Source organism: Piliocolobus tephrosceles, chromosome 3 (assembly GCF_002776525.5).
Source record: "Piliocolobus tephrosceles isolate RC106 chromosome 3, ASM277652v3, whole genome shotgun sequence".
NCBI classification, from domain to species: Eukaryota; Metazoa; Chordata; class Mammalia; order Primates; family Cercopithecidae; genus Piliocolobus; species Piliocolobus tephrosceles.
The window spans coordinates 181,617,906-181,638,042 of NC_045436.1; the positions used below are offsets into that span (position 1 = coordinate 181,617,906).

A 20,137-nucleotide genomic window follows, 5' to 3' on the forward strand; every position below is an offset into this window, starting at 1 on the left:
CCGTAATTTATACTGACTCTTAAGTATGCTGTTGTCACATTTTATAGTTTCTGGCTTCCTGCCAACACTTTCAAGTTTTGCAAATTTCCTCTTTGAACATGGGAAGCATAGCTGTTTAAGTGTCTGTATCTCATATCTCTGTTATCTAGACACCAGATAGATTCTAGGCCTCTGAGGGTATGCTTCTTGTGCCTGAAGTTTCTGCTAATTCCCCTCCATTGGGCCTCATATCACGTTCCTGGTAATTTGCGTTTGTGGGGGCTCATGTCTATAATCCCAGCGCTTTGGGAGGCTGAGGTGGGAGGATTGCTTGAGGCCAAGAGTTCATGACCAGCCTGGGCAACACAGCAAGGGCTGGCATGTCTCTAATTCTTTCTTGCAGTGGCCCCTCCCTTCACCTCCAAGCCGGAGCATGGCCTCACCCCTCCCAGGTGACTCTCTCCCCAGAAATGGTGCTCTCAAGAAGCCCTCTGTCACTAAGCATCTGCCAGGCCATTTCAGCTCCCAGGAGTCCTTGTCCTGCCCCACCAGCCTGCTCTCATCTAGATGGGGCCTCTGTCCGGTGGGACCGAACAGAATGTTCTGCATGCCTGGCCAACGCAGAGATCTCCCCGTACCCCTGCTCCAAGGCTGGCTCTGCCACTGACAGAGAGACTGACATCTGCACCGTTCTGAGCCCCTAGGGGTGCAGTATGCAGAGCTAGGCCATCTCTGTCATCTTACAGGAACCAGGCAGCCCTGAGGAAGGGTTTTAACATGCAAGGTGTACTCCACTAGTCTTAAGACATCTCGAGCCACAGTCTTGCTGCTCCCAACTCCCAAGCCATGCTGACTTTCTTTCCCTTGGGACAGAAACACCTCTGCTGATCCCTGATCCATACCTTTCCCCCTGAAAGAAATATAATACATAAAAGAGAGTCCTCCCACTGAGCACCTCCCTTCCTTTGTAGCACTTACTTCAACTGACCCTTACAGGGATTGTATAATGAGACTATGAATGTCACGAAGGCTACGCCGTGTCTCGGATCCCCTACTAAAGGCTCCAGCCCCAGGGAGGACCCGTCCCCTGGCCTGGGTCGGAGGGTCAGGAAGACCTCCTTAGTAAAAGGTGTGGTTGGACTGGGACATTCCTCCCACTGGGAGAGCTCTGTTCTTTCGTGAGCAAGAACTCTAAAGCCCACTTGTTTCCTTACTGGAAGAGGAACATTAGACATGTTCTTTCTTATTTAAAATCAGGGCTTGCAATGCTGCTTGGCCCTCGAGTCAAGCAGAAGCACAGCCCACATACCACACAACACAGGATTTCCTCACGGCTCATCTTCCAAGTGAGAACTGAAAGGAACATCGTGGGAAACCGCAAGAGTCTGTTGTAATGATAAAGCAGAGGCCCAGAGAACCGCGCTCATCCTCAGCAGGGCACGGCGATGATGAACAACACGCCAAGCAGAAGAGAAAGGGGCCAGGATGTTGGACGGGGACTGAATTCAGAATCAGCCCATAGGAGAAATGAAGTTTGAGACTTCAAAGAATGAGCGAAGAGAGACCTTTCTCACCGTCTCCCTTCCCTGATGGTGAAGCACAGGCCGCAGAGGGGAGGTGTTTGACCCGGGGGCGCTCATCACATGCTGTGCCTAGAATCCAACTCCAGGTTCACACCAGGCCTCCAAGGCCACGTGAGTACTCCAGGGGAAGGGAGGGCGTAGGGGATGAGAACAGGGAAAACCATGAGGTTTTGGAGAGGGAACTTTGAATTGGCAATTTATAAAAGTAGAAGACTAGGCTGGGCATGCTGGCTCATGCCTGTAACCCCAGCATTTTGGGAGGCTGAGGTGGGAGGACCATTTGAGCTCAGGAGTTTTAGACCAGCCTGGACAACATAGTGAGATCCTGTTCCTACAAAAAAAATAAAAAATTAAACATTAGCCATGTGTGGTGGCACACACTTGTGGTCCCAGCTACTTGGGAGGCTGAGGTTTGTGAAAGGAAAATACCTTGAGCTCCCCACATCACTGATGCTAAGGGGAAAATTCAAGCTGGGAACTGCTCAGGGCAAATCTGCCTCCCATTCCATTCAAAGTCATCCCTCTGCTCACTGACATAGATGCATATTCTCTCTCTTGTTTTTTTTTTTTTCTTTTTTTTGACAGAGTCTTGCTCTGTCACCTAGGCTGGAGTGCAGTAGTGCGATCTCGGCTCACTGCAAGCTCCGCCTCCCAGGTTCACACCATTCTCCTGCCTCAGCCTCCCGAGTAGCTGGGACTACAGGCGCCCCCAACCATGCCCGGCTAATTTTTTGTATTTTTTAGTACAGACGGGGTTTCACCCTGTTAGCCAGGATGGTCTTGATCTCCTGGCTTCGTGATCCGCCTGCCTCGACCTCCCAAAGTGCTGGGATTACAGGTGTGAGCCACCGTGCCTGGCCTTTTTTTTTTTTTTTCTGAAACGGCATTTCACTCTTGTTGCCCAGGCTGGAGTGCAATGGCACCATCTCAGCTCACTGCAACCTCTTCCTCCCGGGTTGCAATTCTCCTGCCTCAGCCTCCTGAGTAGCTGGGATTACAGGCACCTGCCACCACGCCCAGCTAATTTTTTGTGTTTTTAGTAAAGACAGGGTTTCACCATGTTGGCCAGGCTGCTCTTGAACTCCTGACCTCAGGTGATCCACCTATCTCAGCCTCCCAAAGCACTAGGATTACAGGCATGAGCCACCACACCCAGTCGATAGCTGCATATTCTGATTGCCTGCTTTGGAAAGGTTTATCGGAGATTCAAAAGAATGCAACCATTTGTCTACCTGACCTGGAAGCCCCCTCCCTGCTTCAAGTTGTCCCCACCTTTCTGGACAGAACCAATGTACTTCTTACATATACGAATGGATGTCTCATGTCCCCCGAAAATGTATAAAACCAAGCTGTGCCCCGACCACCTTGGGAACGTGTCATCAGGATTTCCTGAGGCTGCGTCACTGAAGCGGCATAATTCCCAAGGTTCTGGGGTAATACCCAAGGTTCATTGCCACCTCATGCCAAGGAAATCAAGAACACAGATACACATGGAGTGAGGTTAAGACTGGCACTTTAGGCTGGGTGCAGTGACTCACACCTGTAATCCCAGCACTTTGGGAGGCCAAGGTAGGCTGATCACAAGGTCAGGAAGTCAAGACCATCCTGGCTAACATGGTGAAACCCCGTCCCTACTAAAAAAATACCAAAAATTCACCAGGTGTGGTGGCGGGCACCTGTAGTCCCAGCTACCCGGGAGGCTGAGGCAGGAGAATGGCGTGAACCCAGGAGGCGGAGCTTGCAGTGAGCCGAGAATGTGCCACCGCACTCCAGCCTGGCAAGAGTGAGACTCCATCTCAAAAAAAAAAAAAAAAAAAAAAAGATTGGAGCTTTAATAGGCAAAAGGAAGAGAAAAGTGAATAGCTCTCTCCTACAGAGAGAGACGGGTGCCCCGTGGGTCCTTCAGCCAGCGGAGGCAGAGTGGACAGGATTTTACAGACAGGCTTGAGGAGGCAGTGTCTAATTTACATAGGGCCCAAAGATTGGCTGGACCAGGCATGATGTTTACAGAGCATGCAAAGAAGCTGGCGGCCCTACCCTCGTCTTTTATTATGCAAATTGGTCTGTACTTAGCAGAAACTATGTTGCCTGCTCTTTACTGTGCATGGTTGACAAGGAAAGGGAAGATGGAGCCAACGTGTTGGACCTGCCTGGCCCCAGGTAGCCTTTTCTTATTGGCACAGCTGCCAGCATTCACCTGTGCAAGCTTCCAGTTTGCTCATCTATGTCTGCAGCTTGACTTTACAGGCTGCTCTTTGGTAGAAAAAAAAAAAAATGCTTGGGGGCTGCTTTTCATTGAAAAGAAAACCTTACCGAGGACTTTCTTACCCTCAGTATCTGCCTAAATAATTTCTTTGTAACTCGTATATCATCATGGGCGTGCACCCTCAACCTTGGCAAAATAAACTTCTAAATTAACTGAGACCTTTCTCAAATTTTGGGGGTTCACAGGTGGGAGGATCACTTGAGCCCAGGAGTATGAGGAGCTATAATCATGCCACCACACTCCAGCCTGGGCAACAAAGTGAGATCCTGTTTGTAAAGATTCTTTAAAATTTTAAAATGTAGTAGATTCATTATTCAGTAAAAACCTAAGAAAAGTGTGAGGAAAGACTGAAGAGATACCAACTGAGATTAGTAAGGAAATGCAGAAATGAGGACTTCTTAAAATTGCTATGACCTCATATCCCTTTTCTGAAGAGTAACTTGGCAATGTCTTTCAAAAGATTTAACTGTGCCAACCATTTCATCACATTTAGCATGTACGCACAGGGCATTACTCTAAGGAAGTATTAAATAACCTCCGAAAGACACAGGAACACAGCTACTCAGGAGGCTGACGCAGGAGAATCACTTGAATCCAGGAGGCAGAGGTTGCAGTGGGCCAAGATCGTGCCACTGAACTCCAGCCTGGGTGACAGAATGAATGAGAATCTGTCTCAAAAAAAAAAAGACACAGGGACAAAGATGTTAAAGCAACATTAATATCAAGAAGATGAGGCCGGGCACAGTGGCTCAGGCCTGTAATCCCAGCATTTTGGGAGGCCGAGTCGGGTGGACCACCTGAGGTCAGGGGTTTGAGACCAGCCTGACCAACATCTCTGCCAAAAATAAAAAATTAGCCCGGTGTGGTGGCGCATGCACCTGTAATCCCAGCTACTCAGGAGGCTGAGGCAGGAGAATCGCTTGAACCCGGGAGGTGAAGGCTGCAGTGAGCTGAGATCAGGCCACTGCACTCCAACCTGGGCGATGGAGCAAGACTCTGTCTCAAAAAAAAAACAAAAAAACTCAATGTCCAACGATAGAAAGCTGGTAGAAACATTAATACTTCCAAATATTTCAATACTGAAAAGCCATTAAAATGACTTATTTATGAGGAAGTGGAGAAATTGGAACCTTGGTGCACTGTTGGTGTGTTAAAAACTTCGGACAAATTGAATTGAACAGAATTTAGCTGATCAAGAAAAAAAAAACAATTCACAAATCGTGCAGGTCCCAGAATCACAGCAGATTCAGGGAGACTCCAGAGATGCTGTGTGGTCACAGCAAATTTATGGACAGAAAAGGGAAAGTGGCCACAGAAAGCAGAAGTGAGGTACGGAAAAAGCCAGATGAATTCGCCTTCTCTGAACACAGTTTGAACAGTTTGCTGCCTGTGAGTGGTTGAAGTCTGGCTGCAGGGACTGGCTGAGACACAGCTGTTGTTACAGAAGCCTACTGCTAAGTTAGGTTTTCAGTCTGCCTACCTACTATGCTAGGTTACAATTCATCTGCAAGGACACAAGTATGGCAGTACAGAAGCTTTCTCAGGCCAGATTTCAGTTGGATTTAACAAGTGGAAATGTAAAATGAGCTGGGTGTGGTGGTTCATGCTTGTAATCCCAACACTTTGGGAGGCCAACGCAGGTGTATTGCTTAAGCCCAGGAGTTCAAGACCAGCCTGGGCAACATGGGGCAACCCCATCTCTACTGAAAATACAAAAATCAGCCCAGTGTGGGTGGGTGCCTGTAGTCCCAGCTACTCGGGAGGCTGAGGCAGGAGAATCACTGGAACCTGGGAGGCGGAGATTGCAGTGAGCCAAGATCATACCACTGCACTCCAGCCTGGGTGACAGAGCAAGACCCCATCTCAGAAAGAAAGAAAAAAAAAAGAAATGTAAAATGATGCAGCTAATATGTCAGAGGCATTAGAACCAGAGCAACTCCATCTTGAATAGGGGCGGGGAAAAATGAGGCTGAGACCTGCTGGGCCGCATTCCCAGGAGGTTAGGCATTCTTAGTCACAGGATGAGATAGGAGGTTGGCACAAGATACAGGACACAAAGACCTTACTGATAAAACAGGTTGCAGTAAAGAAGCCAGCCAAAGCCCACCAAAACCTAGATGGCAATGAAAGGGAACTCTGGTCGTTCTCACAGCTCATTATAAGCTAATTATAATGCATTAACATGCTAAAAGGCACTCCCACAAGCCCCATGACGGTTTACTGATGCCATGGTAAAGTATAGAAGTTACCCTATATGTTCTTTTTTTTGAGATGGAGTTTCACTCTTGTTGCCCAGGCTGGAGTGCAGTGGCATGATCTCAGCTCACCGCAACCTCTGCCTCCCGGGTTCAAGCAATTCTCCTGCCTCAGCCTCCCAAGTAGCTGGGACCACAGGCATGTGCACCACCAGGCCCAGCTAATTTATTTGTAGTAGAGATGGGGTTTCTTCATCTCTACTACAGTAGAGACCAGTTGGTCAGGCTGGTCTCAAACTCCCGACCGCAGGTGATCCACCTGCCTCAGCCTTCCAAAGTGCTGGGATTACAGGCGCGAGCCACTGTGCCCGGCCTAGAAGTTACCCTATATGTTCTAAAAAGGGGAGAAACTCTCAGTTCTGGGAATTGCCCACCCCTTTCCCAGAAAACTCATGAATAATCCACTCCCTTGTTTAGCGAATGATTACGAAATAACCATGAAAATAGCCAACCAGCAGACATCAGGGCTGCTCTGCCCATGGAGTAGTCAGTCATTCTCTATTCCTTGGCTTTCTTTTATTTATTTATTTATTTATTTTGAGATGGCATCTCGTTCTGTCACCCAGGTTGGAATGCAGTGGCATGATCTTGGCTCACTGCAAGCTTCACCTTCCAGGTTCACACCATTCTCCTGCCTCAGCCTCCCGAATAGCTGGGACTACAGGCGCCCGCCACCATGCCTGGCTAATTTTTGTGTGTGTGTGTATTTTTAGTAGAGACGGGGTTTCACCGTGTTAGCCAGGATGGTCTCGATCTCCTGACCTCGTGATCTGCCCATTTCGGCCTCCCAAAGTGCTGGGATTACAGGCGTGAGCCACCGCGCCCGGTCTATTCCTTGGCTTTCTTAGTAAACTTACTTTCATTTTATTCTATGGATTCATCCAAATTCTTTCTTGAGCAAGATCCAAGAACCCTTTGCTGGGGTCTGGATCGGGACCCCTTTCCAGTAACATATGTACAATGGAATAGTTTTGGCCTTAACTAGGAAGGAAGTTCTGACACATACTACAACATGGATGAACCTTGAGGTCATTATGCTAAGTGAAAAAGCCAGTTAAAGGGCCGGGCGCGGTGGCTCACACCTGTAATCCCAGCACTTTGGGAGGCCGAGGCAGGCAGATCACGAGGTCGGGAGATGGAGACCATCCTGGTTAACACGGTGAAACCCCGTCTCTACTAAAAATACAAAAAATTAGCCGGGCGTGGTTGCGGGCGCCTGTAGTCCCAGCCACTCGGGAGGCTGAGGCAGGAGAACCGCTTGAGCCTGGGAGGCAGAAGTTGCAATGAGCTGAGATTGCACCACTGCACTCCAGCCTGGGCGACAGAGCGAGACTGCCTCAAAAAAAAAAAAGAAAAGAAAAAGAAAAAGAAAAAGCCAGTCACAAGAGGCAAATACTGTCTGACTCCACTGAGACAGGAGATGTAGAGAAGTCAAATTCATAAAAACAGAGGGCTGAATGGGAATTGCCAGGGACTGGGGGAGTTAGTGTTTCACAGAGATACAGCTTCAGCTTTACAAGATGCAAAGAGTTAACTGTGCAAACTGGTTGAATGAATGATAGATGGTGGGGGTGACTGTATGACATTGTTTCTGAACCCTATGCTTAAAAATCATTAAGATGGTACATTTTATGTGTATTTTACTACAAGTTTTAAAAGAAAGAAAAGAAAAGGAAATACCTAGTTTCTGGTGAAATTTTTTGCCAAAAGAAAAACCTGATTTTTGGTGAAAACTGCAATAGGGCATTGTAATACGTTTTTGGTGAAGGGAAATTGTTCTAAATTTTCAGAAGGGCAGTTTGGTCATAGAGGTGTTAAAGCAAATTAAATATGGCCTGAGAAGGACTCTATACGTCTGCATTTGAGTCCTTGTGGATGAACTACAACCTAACTTATAGGTAGACAAGATTGAAACTCTTAACTTATGCACCTGTAACAGTAGCTGAGTCTTTGCCAATCCCAGTGGCCATATTTCACTCATACACTGCTACACTGCTGAGAGTTCAAATAAGGCAAATGCCAAACTGCAACCAACCAGCTGTTTCTGTACCTCACCTCCAATTTCTGTATGTCACTTCCCTTTTTTTGTCTATAAATTTGTTCTGACCATGAAGCATCCCTGGAGTCCCTCTGAATCTGCTGTGATTCTGGGGACTGCCCAATTCATGAGTCATTCGTTGCTTAATTAAACTCCTTTAAATTTAATTTGGCTGAAGTTTTTCTTTTAACATGGTGTCAGAAGTGGGATCCAAAGTAGAGCTTCTAATGACCCCCAGGGCACGGAGTGAACAAGTAAGGTACCCGCTGGACACACTTGTGTCCATTGATCTCTCAGAGGAGCCTGGGATTGTGGGTAAGTTCCCTCTTGGATTTTGGAGATCCACAGATTTGTGTTTCGAGCTTTCTGAGCTTCTTTGAGCAAATTTCTGATCCAAACTGGGTTTAGAAGTTGCCAAAGAAACTGAATGGGTCCAGGAACAGATTTGATCTGGTAATTAACTGGCCTGGATCCAGTTAGAGGCCTCTTATATCTGACTGGGTCAGAAACAAGCTGGTAGAAAATAGTAATATTGCAGGGGGTGTAAAATTTGGCTTTTGAAAATTTGTGGGGATTTTTATGTTCTACCCCTTTGTTTCATTTTTCTTGCACACTTAGGTAGGAAAAAAATCATTGGCTAAGTTAATCAAGGAAACCTGAGAGTAAAGCCAATATTTAGGTAAAAATGGGTTCCTTAATTTCTGGAAAACTGGGTTCCTTCCAGCTTATACATTAGGCGTGCAAAGGGGTGAAGTCTTATAGAAATGGTGAAAACTTACTCAAGATAACTACAGCGGAACATTCTGAATGGATGACAGTGCACTGACATGCATTGAAAAATGAAGACTCCCAAAAATCAAATCTGCTCACCTTTTAGCTTAGTTACTATCCCAATCCAAAAGAGACAGGCTGCAGCACAAGTCGGCTGACTTTGAATAGTAATTGGTTACATTTTACCTGAGTAAAGCATGGGATTGGGTTAGAGGCCCTCCCCTCAGTAAAGTCCCTCTGGGTTAAAAATGGGTTAAAGATGCCAGGGCCCTTGGCCGGGCGCGGTGGCTCAAGCCTGTAATCCCAGCACTTTGGGAGGCCGAGACAGGTGGATCATGAGGTCAGGAGATCGAGACCATCCTGGCTAACATGGTGAAACCCTGGCTAAAAAAAAAAAAAATACAAAAAACTAGCCAGGCGAGGTGGCGGGCGCCTGCAGTCCCAGCTACTCGGGAGACTGAGGCAGGAGAATGGCGTGAACCCAGGAGGCGGAGCTTGCAGTGAGCTGAGATCCGGCCACTGCACTCCAGCCTGGGCGAGAGAGCGAGATTCCGTCTCAAAAAAAAAAAAAAAAAAAGGAGGGGTGTTTAGGACAAATGAGAAAGTCCACGCATGCCACAGATGGCCTGTGTAAGTTGTTAAAGGATTTGTGAAATTAATGCACCAAAAGTAAAAGATGCTAAGAGTTACCATTATAACATGTAATTGAAACTACTAAAAAAATAGTTTTACATACAAGGTGTGTGAGGAGAGTGAAATGTGTTTTTGGTAAAAGATTATAAGAAGGCATAGGAATGTAAATTTTTGCCTACTTTAGAGGGTTAAAGGATTTTTTAAGTTAGATAAGATAAGCTAAAAGTTTGAGCAAGTTGTAGAAGGTTTGTAAAAATTAATCTTGTAAAATAAATTCTGTGTGTGAACATATTGACTAAATTTAAAGGAGTATTATTCATTTTTTCCAGAAATTAAACATTGAAGTAGAAACACAACAGGATTTTCATTTCTTCTTCTTTTTTTTTTTTTGAGATAGAGTCTTGCTCTGTTACCCAGGTTGGAGTGCAGTGGTATGATCTTGGCTCACTGCAACCTCAGCCCCCTGGGTTTAAGCAATTCTCCTGCCTCAGCCTCTGGAGTAGCTGTGATTATAGGCACTTGCCACCACGCCTGGCTAATTTTTGTATTTTTAGTACAGACGGGGTTTCATGTTGGCCAGGCTGGTCTTAAACTCCTGACCTCGTGATCTGCCCACCTCCACCTCCCAAAGTGCTGAGATTACAGGCATGAGTCACCGCACCTGGCCAACAGAGTTTTCTTAAAGCACTGATCTGCTCTTTCACAAAAATTGTAAGGGATTGGCCAGGTGCTGTGGCTCACGCTTATAACCCCACACTTTGGGAGGCCAAGGCAGGTGGATCACAAGAGATCAGGCGATCGAGACCATCCTGGCTAACACAGTGAAACCCCGGTTCTACGAAAAATACAAAAAAATTGCCAGGCATGGTGGCAGGAGCCTGTAGTCCCAGCTTCTCAGGAGGCTGAGGCAGGAGAATGGCATGAATCCAGGAGGCAGAGCTTGCAGTGAGCCAAGATGGCACGCTGCATTTCAGCCTGGGCGATAGAGCGAGACTCCGTCAAAACACACACACACACACACACACACACAAATTGTAAGGGATTATAAAAGGTTTATAAGAATCTCACTTCATGGTCAAACTGGTTAAGCATAACATCAAATGTTTTAAACCTTTAATATAGCTGATAGGCTTCCCAAAATCAAATTTCACCTTCAAAATGCTCTTTTCTGACCTCTAACTTTGGGATACTACAGAGGTCCCCTAAAGCATCCAAAGAAAGGTAAACAGGATAATCTGATATGTTAAGTTACATAGGAAGCATTGTCAAAAAAATAATGTTTAATCCTCTTCAGGTTATGTTTTAGTAAATGATATTAATATATGTTCCAAAATTAAATGGGATTTCTAAAATTCTAATATGCCTGAGTCTATGCTATCAATCATAATTATGGTTATTATGTTAAGTTACTGTAAATCATAGAAATAACCAAATTTCCTTGTCAATTGTGTTTTTAACTATGACTAAAGTCATTTCCACAGTTAATTGCTTAATGCTGGTGCAGTTTCTGAAAATTTCAAAAGTATGGTGTCTTTTAGGAGATTCATAAAAGGATGAAAAGGACCCTAAAAATCACTCTTGGAATACAGGTTTCTAATAACTTTAGAATCATATCATTTGAACTGGGTAAGAATTCCTGGAACTTTAATGAAAAGACTGACTGGTTTATAAAACTGCTAACCGAAGTAGAACAAAAGTTAATTGAATACCAAGAAAATAGTTTGCCAGATTTTCATCTTAAATAAGCTGATACTGAAATAGTTCAGATATACAATTTGAATGAAATCCATGGTCTAAGTCAAATTATCTGTGATAACCCATCAGTTATCCGTGCAATGCACCTCATTTGGAGAAGCAACTGGTATTCAAGATGACTGAAGTCTAACGTTAATTAAATATGGACTCATGGAGAACCAAGAGAGCCACTTTGTCCTTCCTGAGTCCTTAAAGATTTTGTTATTAAAAGTTCTGTATTTCGGCCGGGCGCGGTGGCTCAAGCCTGTAATCCCAGCACTTTGGGAGGCCGAGGCGGGCGGATCACGAGGTCAGGAGATCGAGACCATCCTGGCTAACATGGTGAAACCCCGTCTCTACTAAAAAAATACAAAAAACTAGCCGGGCGAGGTGGCGGGCGCCTGTAGTCCCAGCTACTTGGGAGGCTGAGGCAGGAGAATGGCGTAAACCCGGGAGGCGGAGCTTGCAGTGAGCTGAGATCCGGCCACTGCACTCCAGCCTGGGCGACAGAGCGAGACTCCGTCTCAAAAAAAAAAAAAGAAAAACAAAAGTTCTGTATTTCATGACTCACCATGAAAAAGATAAAATAATCCAAATTAAATACATTGGTGTGTGGGAGGCAGAAGTTGCAGTGAGCTGAGATTGCACCACTGCACTCCAGCCTGGGTGACAGAGACAGATTCCATTTCAATCAATCAATCAATCAATCAATAAAGTGTATATGTGTTTGTGTATATATGTGTATGTGTGTATATATGTGTGTGTGTGTAAGAGATAACTTATCAATTGCTAAAATAGTTTATAACACTGGGCTATTTAAACATTTTATGAAGAGATTTCATTCAATCATCATTTTCAATGCATGTTTTCCGGTTATATAAAAGCTCTCCCATGTTAAGAGGGCTGATGTTTTAACAAATTTGTATGTTACAGTAAATTTTTTTTATTGTTCACTGAGGACAGTCAAACCCTTTGCAATCTAGAACTTGAAGACTAGATCTTCTGAGAACATCAGAGAAAGACTGTCCTTGCCACCCACACTGCAACAAAACCTCTGGATCTTGAAATTTGGGTTCATAATCTCACAACTGAGAAGGGTCCACTCATACTCCTGGAACTGTACACCCACTGGAATCTTTAAGGTGAAGTTAACCAAGGAAGTCTCTCTCCAGAACATGGCATCCTTGATGTCAACAGCTTTTGCTAAGATCATGGATCAAGACTTCTACTAGAAGGCGGAGCCGGGTGTACGGAGCGGAACATGAAAGTGAAACAGGAGCATGACCGCTGACGCACAGCATCACAGGGAGACGTTTAGGCCTCCGGATGGCTGCAGAAGGGCTTGACTGATGTCAGGCCTTCCACAAGAGGTGGTGGAACAGAGTCTTCTCTAACTCCCCTGGGGAAAGGGAGACTCCCTTTCCTGGTCTGATAAGTAACGGTTGCCTTCCCAGGTACTGGTGTTACGCTAGACCAGAGAGCCCTCTAGTGGCCCTGTCCGGGCGTGACAGAGGGCTCACACTTGTGTTCTGATCCCTTCTCACTGTGTCCCTTCAGCTCCTACCTCTGTATGGCCTGGTTTTTCCTAGGTTATAATTCTAGAAAAAAATATTATTATAACATTGGAATAAAGAGTAATGCTACAAAGTAATGATTAATAATATTCATATATAATCATATCTATAATCTATTTCTAGTATAACTATTCTTATTCTCTCTATATTTTTTAATTACACTGGAACAGATTGTGTCCTTTGTCTCTTGCCTTGGCACCTGGGTGGCTTGCCGCCCACACTCACCTAAGTGAGAACGTGGACAAAAAGAGTGAATTTATTACAATAAAATTATGGGAGGCCATTGTTTTGGACTGAGCTCATGCACTAGGTCCCAACAGACTAAGCCAAACAAAAATGGAGTCACTCATGCTAAATGTGACGTAATCAAACTAAGACTTTAAGGAAACACGTAGATCCTAACACATTCTCCTATAAACAGGACGTTCCAGCATAAGGAGGTACCCTCAGTCCTTGTTCCTACCTTTGCAAAACTCACTGTTCTACTGTTTCTCAGAGGGTTTCAAGACCAAGTAAGTACCTTTACGATGGTGACAGTGATATCAATGACTAAAGTCTTGGTTAATCTCTCAAAATTGAGAAAATGACCAAAAGGGTGGAATTGTTAAAGCAAATTAAATATGGCCTGAGAAGGACTCCATACTTCTCTATCTGAGTCCATGTGGACGAACTGCAACCTAACTTAATAGGTAGACAACATTGAAACCCTAACTTAGGAGTCTGCACCTGTAACAGTACTTGAGTCTTGGCCAATCCCAGCAGCCGTACTTCACTCATTCACCGCTGAGAGTTCAAACCATGTCCAAATAAGGCGAATGCCAAGTTGTAACCAACCAGCTGTTTCTGTACCTCACCTCTGATTTCTGTACATCACTTCCCTTTTTTTGTCAATAAATTAGTTCTGACCACGAGGTATCCCTGGAGTCTCTGAATCTGCTGTCATTCTGGGGGCTTCCCAATTCGTGACTCGTTCATTGCTCAATTATACTCATTTAAATTTAATTTGACTGAAGTTTTTCATTTAACAGAGGTATAAAATATGTATTCTTTAAAATGTTCAAACACTGTTTTGAGTGTATATTGTGCTTTATTTGATTTAAAAAATGTATAACGTGATGTTTACTTTTACCTTGAGATACATAATAAAATCCTAAAACCCCTGCCAACTGAACAGACCCCTTCTTGGTCTAGCAGACCCCAGAGAAACCTTAAAAACTGAGCTCCTGGCCATGACAGGACAGGAGGTCAGACTTGCCTCAGTATGCCCCTTTCTTAATAACCTTTAACCGGGATGCCTTCCTAAAGAATAAACAGAAACCAGCTCTAGAAAACAAGAAACAGACAAGTCATTCTTCTATCGCCTTTAGCCAATCGTCTGAGGCCACGGCTGGACAATGCTTCCCTTCCTGTTAAGATACCTCAGACCCTGGAGTGACTGTGGCCATCTCCAGAGGAGATGCAGGGAAGGTTCTAGTGTCCTCTGCTTAACCTTTTGACGTCAGAGGGAGGGAAACTCCACCCTCCCATCACGCTAACCCCAACATTTTTTGAACACGTGACCCATGAAGAGGCATGCAGCTAATTGCACACCGGTGTGTTGCTCCTCTCAAAATATTCATAACTCCTCCTACAGCTTATTCAATATGTATATTTAGCCGCCCTGAGGATCTACGGGAAAAGCACAGTGTCCTTTTCCTGTAATCTCATTCAAGAATCAATACAGAATACTTCTCTCCACCAACAAGCAAGCAATCAGTTCTGCAGCAGACACCAGCTGGGTGTCCTCTCATTCAAGTCTGACAGCATCTACCTGTAGACAGTGTCTGACCACACACATCGAGGACTCAGTTCCCACAAGACTGAACCCCACTTCCAATGCCGCCTGCAAGCCCCTGGTTATTGTGCCTGTGATTCTGACTGACCTGCTAAACACTGGGGGCTCCCACAGCCCCCTCCTTGGGTTCAATTAATTTGCTAGATCAGCATACAGAACTCAGAGAAACACATTTACTGGTTTCTTAACAAGGCATATTTTACAGGATACAGATGAACAGCCAGATGAGAAGATGCATAGGGAGCGTTCTGGAAGGGTCCCAAGCACGGGAGCTTTTACAAACCCCATAGAATGGAGGTGCGCTACCCTCTAGGAACCTCCAGGTTACTCAGAAGCTCTCTGAAGCCTGTCTTCTTGGGTTTTTATGGAGGCTTCATCACATAGGCATGATTTAATCATTAGCCATTGGTGATCAGCTTAACCATCAGCCCCTCTCCCTTCCCAGAGGTCATGGATAGGGCTGAGTCCCAACCTTCTAACCCTGCCTTCTTCTTTCTGGTGACTCCTCCTATCCTGAAACTGTCTAGGAGCCACCAGCCACCTCATTAACATACAGAAAAGACATTCATCACTTTGAAGACTCCAAGGATTTGGGAAAATATATGCCAGAAGACTGAATGAAAACCCATTCATTCATGTATCATGGATGACTGAAATAAGTAATGAAAGATTAAGCAGGCCAGGCACAGTGGCTCACACCTGTAATCCTTTGGGAGGCTGAGATGGGCAGATTACTTAAGGCCAGGAGTTCGAGACCAGCCTGGTCAACATGGTAAAACCCCATCTCTACTAAAAAAAAAAAAAAAAATTACCCGATGTGGTGGTGGTGGTGGTGCCTGCAATCCCAGCTACTCAGGAGGCTGAGGCACGAGAATCACTTGAATGCAGGTTGTAGTGAGCTGAGATCATGCCACTGCACTCCAGCCTAGGCAACAGAGCAAGACTCTCAAAAAAAATTAAAAAATTGAGCAGCCAAATGACATGGAAAGAAATAAATTACTGTATTAGTTATATAAATATCAAACAAAATGTTGATAGGGATTGTCTTTGCACAGCAGTTAATATGAAAGATGAACTTTTGTGTTTTTTCTTTTTTTAAACATATTTTTGTATGGAACACTTCACAAATTTGCACGACATCCTTGTGCAGGGGCCACACTAATCTTCTCTGTATCATTCCAGTTTTAGTATATATGCTGCCAAAGCGAGCACTGTTCTTCTTAATTTCAAAATTCTCTTCAATACATATATCCTTGCTTATAAACAGAAAGAGAAAAATGAGATGTTCAACATGTTAATCGAACAAGTTACCAACCCGTCCGTGTACAAATCCTGGCCTAGGTTTGCTATTTCTCTCAGTCAAAGCTTTCACTTGGGCATGGGGAAATTTAACTCAGACTAACGTGAGCCAAAAAAAGAAACAAAGAAACACAAAGGACTTTATTAGTTCCCCAGCCACCAGCCCAGGATATGAAGGATGCCCTCAGCCCTGGCCCCTGCAGTGCTGGTCCTTCCCCATCTGGTTTCCTCCTCAGCCATGTGCTCTGTGCAGGCAAGATGGAGGGAAGGCTACTGGACAAGTACTCAAAAGAGGGTACTTGGATCTCGCTCGAGAAAGAATTCGAGGCAAATCCATAAAGGGAAAGCACGTTTATTAGGAAAGTAAAGGAATAAAGAATGGCTACTCCATGGGCAGAGCAGCCCCGGGGATTGCTGGCTGCCCATTTTTATGGTTATTTCTTGATTATATGCTAAACAAGGGGTGGATTTTTCATGAGATTTCTGAGAAAGGGGTGGGCGGTTCCCAGCACTGAAGGTTCCACCCCTTTTTAGAACATATAGGGTAACTTTCAGACGGCAACATCTGAAAGTTGCATCCGTAAACTGTCATGGTGCTGGTGGGAGTGTCTTTTAGCATGTTAATGCATTATAATTAGCATATAATGAGCTGTGAGGATGACCAGAGGTCACTCTCATGCCATCTTGGTTTTGGTGGGTTTCCCGGCTTCTTTATTTACTTCTTTATTTTATTACTTTTTTTGAGACGATGTCTTGCTCTGTTGCCCAGGTCTTGGCTCACTGCAGCCTCCGCCTCCCAGGTTCTCCTGCCTCAGCCTCCCGAGTAGCTGGGACCACAGGCGTCTGTCACCACACCTGGCTAATATTTGTATTTAGAGACGGGGTTCACTATTTTGGCCAGGGTGGTCTCGAACTCCTGGCCTCAAGTGATCCACCCGCCTCAGCCTCCCAGAGTGCTGGGATTACAGGCATGAGCCACCGCGCCTGGCCCCGGCTTCTTTCAAACAGTCTGTTTTATCAGCAAGCTCTTTGGGACTTGCATCTTGTGCCGACCTGCTATCTCATCCCGTGATTATGGATGCCTAACCTCCTGGGAATGCGGCCCAGCAGGCCTCAGCCTCATTTTACCCAGCCCCCATTCAAGATGGAGTTGCTCTGGTTCCAATGCCTCTGACAGGCAGGTGTCCCTAAACTTCGACAACCCCGCCAGGCAGGCCTTTACAGAGGCCCTGTGGCTGGCGGGGAAGCCAGGTCCCCAGCCCCAGCAGAGTCGTCTACACTATCAATCTGCTGTGGACTTTGTCTACACTGATGGAAGACCTCTCGAAATGACTCAGAGTGGAAATGGGGGTGGGGGTGGAATAACGGTGTTTTTTTTTTTTTTTTTTTTTCTGCAGGTTTTCCTGTATTTTCTACAATGAGCATGTATTATTTTTCCATGATTACTAGCATAGTTACTGAATGGTGACCATGTATTCGACACTGTGCTACATGCTTTACAGACTCAGAAACCTGCTCTCAGCATCCCGGGGGCATCAACTCCTGCCATCTTCATTCTGCAGCTGAGGACAGCGAGGCACAGAGGAGAGAGGCAGAGCCCAGCCGCGGTGACCCGCTTCCAAAAAGCCTTACTCTTTAATGAGTTTTGCCTCAATCGGAAGAAAAGCAAAGCTGTTTCCATTCCCCCAAAGAATAAAGGCCCCAAGTCCCCAAGATAACGTCCCCTTCCCTTCCCCTGGTACAAAGAAGGCTCCCAACCTCATGGTGGCATCTTCGCTGGTGTTTTCCTCCCAGGACTGGCCTCAGTGCCCCTGCTGGAGCCGGCGGTGGGCACGTGCCGAAGCTGATTTTCCTGACACCCCGATGCAGGCGACACCCCTGGAAGCGTGGCCGCCCCTGCTGCTCGCGTGAAGGCGGCCCGGGGAGCGCTCTGTCCCTCAGGCACCGTGGTTCCTCTCCGCCACACAGCTGTCCGAGGTGTCACTGTTTGGTTTAAAGTCCCCGAGGCCCGTCCCCTGGCTTCTCACGCAGCAGGCAGCACGAAGATCCCGGCTGCAGGCTCCAGGCAGCCATGACGGCGCTGGAGAAAGGACAGGGGCGAAGGTGAAGGCTCCAGCTGGGGTCCCCGTCAGCTCCCCCGAACCAGCCCTCACCGTGTCAAACGCTGCGCTGCTCTGCGGAAGCCCCAGCCAGAGCCCGGCCGGCCCAACCCCCTACGCACGGTCCAGGAGAAAGGCCGAGGTCCGCACCTTCTCCGAGGATCTGGGCGCAGCTTCCAGGCCGTCACCATCACCCGCTCAGCCAGGGCCCTCGGCAGAGCCAGCTCTGGGGCCTCAGCCTTCCCTGTCCTCCTGCTCGCTCCCTGCCCAGCTCCAACGTCACCCCTGGAAAATCTTTATGCCCTCCCCACGCACACGCACGGGTGCCTCCGCGGGGCTTCAGTGCTGGTCCACACGCTTCCGCTACGCCCCGGCGTGGGGGTTCGCCCAGCACACCAAGCCACGTCTCCCCCAGGTTAGCGCTCCGGCTGCCACGTCTCCCCCCTCAGGTTAGCGCTCCGGCCGCCACGTCTCCCCCCCGCCAGGTTAGCGCTCCGGCTGCCACGTCTCCCCCCCAGGTTAGCGCTCCAGCTGAAGAGGAGAGTCACCAGGCACTGCTGTGAGTTATCAAGTTGTGCAGTTTCAGCACCCTTAACCTCCACGGGAAGCTCCCAGATTCCTAAGCGCCACTAAAGCCCAGGAGGGCTCATGCCTGACACAGCACCAGCTTCTCGGGGGCCCTGACGTGGACTCCCACAGTGGAGGCTGTCACTGCATGCCAGGCGCACGCTGGGGCCCTGGCCGCCAGGCCCTGACTGCAGGGTCATGGCAGCCGCCCCTTTCAAGGGCAGATAGATATGCTTGGAGAAAATAAAAACTGGCCACACACACACAAACCTCAGGAATCTCAATGAGGGGCACAAGGCAACGGGACAGCCATCGGAAGATGCAGGAAATGCCAACGGGCTCCGGCTGTCTGACACCCAGGCCCTGGGGGAAGGACACCCGGCCGCCGCGTCTCTTCCTGGACCACCACATCCCTGGCTGAGTATTGAGACCAAGGCTGGGGGTGGCACAGGGCAGTGCAGGGCTGGTGGACTCGCCATCCATTCCCAAGCCCCGGCTGGCCTCTCCCTGGGTGCAGGAAAGCTCGCACCCCAGCACGCAAGGCGCCCACACCTGGGCGTGTCTGAGGCCTCAGGGGGTACACTTGCGGCTTTTTCTTCAATCCAGCTTTAGTGAAAACACAACTCAGGTATTAGTGTGGAAAGAGCTGCACACTCCCAAGGCACGTTTTATTTCGATGTATTTATTACAATTCCAGTTGGGAGGAGACGCCAACACCTGCTCCTTCCCGGTGCCAGGGTCTGCTCTGCGGTCTGCACGAGGGTGCTCAGCATCGCTTGGGTTCCAGTTCCTTCTCACTGGGGACCATGGTCAGGCAGCCCTGCGACACACAGCGCTGGCCTCAGTCACACGGCTGATGCGAAGGTTTCACTTTCCTTAAGTGTAGACAACCATTTACAAACTTTTGGGGGGGGTGCTTTTTTTTTTTTTTTTTTTTTTTGAGACACAGTCTCGCTCTGTCGCCCAGGCTGGAGTGCAATGGCACAATCTCAGATCACTACAACCTCCACCTCCCGGGTTCAAGCAATTCTCCTGCCTCAGACTCCCAAGTAGCTGGGACTACAGGAACCTGCCACCACGCCCGGCTAATTTTTGTATTTTTAGTAGAGATGGGGTTTCGTCATGTGGGCCAAGTTGGTCTGGAACTCCTGACCTCAGGTGATCCACCCTCCTCTGCCTCCCAAAGTGCTGGGATTACAGGTGTGAGCCACCACGCCCGGCCTATTTTTCATACTGAAAGAAAGATGGATTAGAATGTTAGTGGCCGAGCTCTGAATAAACCCCTTGGGAACACACAGGGTGCAAAGTAGGATGGTCCACAAATCCAAGGAGAGACACTGCATGGAAAAAAGGCTTGTCTACATTTAATGCCACTACAAAAGGTCTCTCCCAAAGGATTCCATTTTTCTTTCTTTCTTTCTTTCTTTTTTTGAGATGGAGTCTTGTGCTGTTCCCCAGGATGGAGAACAGTGGCATGACCTCGGCTCACTGCACCCTCCACCTCC

At 47.0% G+C, this 20,137-nt stretch overlaps 1 protein-coding gene, 1 long non-coding RNA gene and 1 other non-coding gene across 6 annotated transcripts in view; 1 reads left to right on the forward strand and 2 right to left on the reverse strand.

The window, feature by feature from the left end:
* The first annotated feature begins 1,379 nt into the window (after positions 1-1,379).
* Positions 1,380-13,159, forward strand: LOC113219927. The gene is made up of 2 exons (XR_003306918.1): positions 1,380-1,673; positions 12,223-13,159. It is a non-coding gene; the product is annotated as an uncharacterized LOC113219927 (long non-coding RNA).
* A 2,613-nt stretch (positions 13,160-15,772) lies between these two features.
* Positions 15,773-15,879, reverse strand: LOC111539199. The gene has a single exon (XR_002730612.1). It is a non-coding gene; the product is annotated as a U6 spliceosomal RNA (small nuclear RNA).
* A 1,792-nt stretch (positions 15,880-17,671) lies between these two features.
* GRK4 (G protein-coupled receptor kinase 4) overlaps positions 17,672-20,137 on the reverse strand; it is a 74,870-nt gene continuing 72,404 nt past the window's right edge. For 2 of the 4 annotated variants that reach the window (XM_031935375.1, XM_023206820.2), the window contains one exon: positions 17,672-18,046. In XM_031935375.1, coding sequence (XP_031791235.1) covers positions 17,990-18,046 — 57 coding nt within the window. In that variant the 3' untranslated portion in view covers positions 17,672-17,989. Of the gene's footprint in view, positions 18,047-19,263; positions 19,453-20,137 lie in introns of those variants that run through there. The other 2 variants (XM_023206821.2, XM_023206819.2) reach the window with 1 other exon arrangement.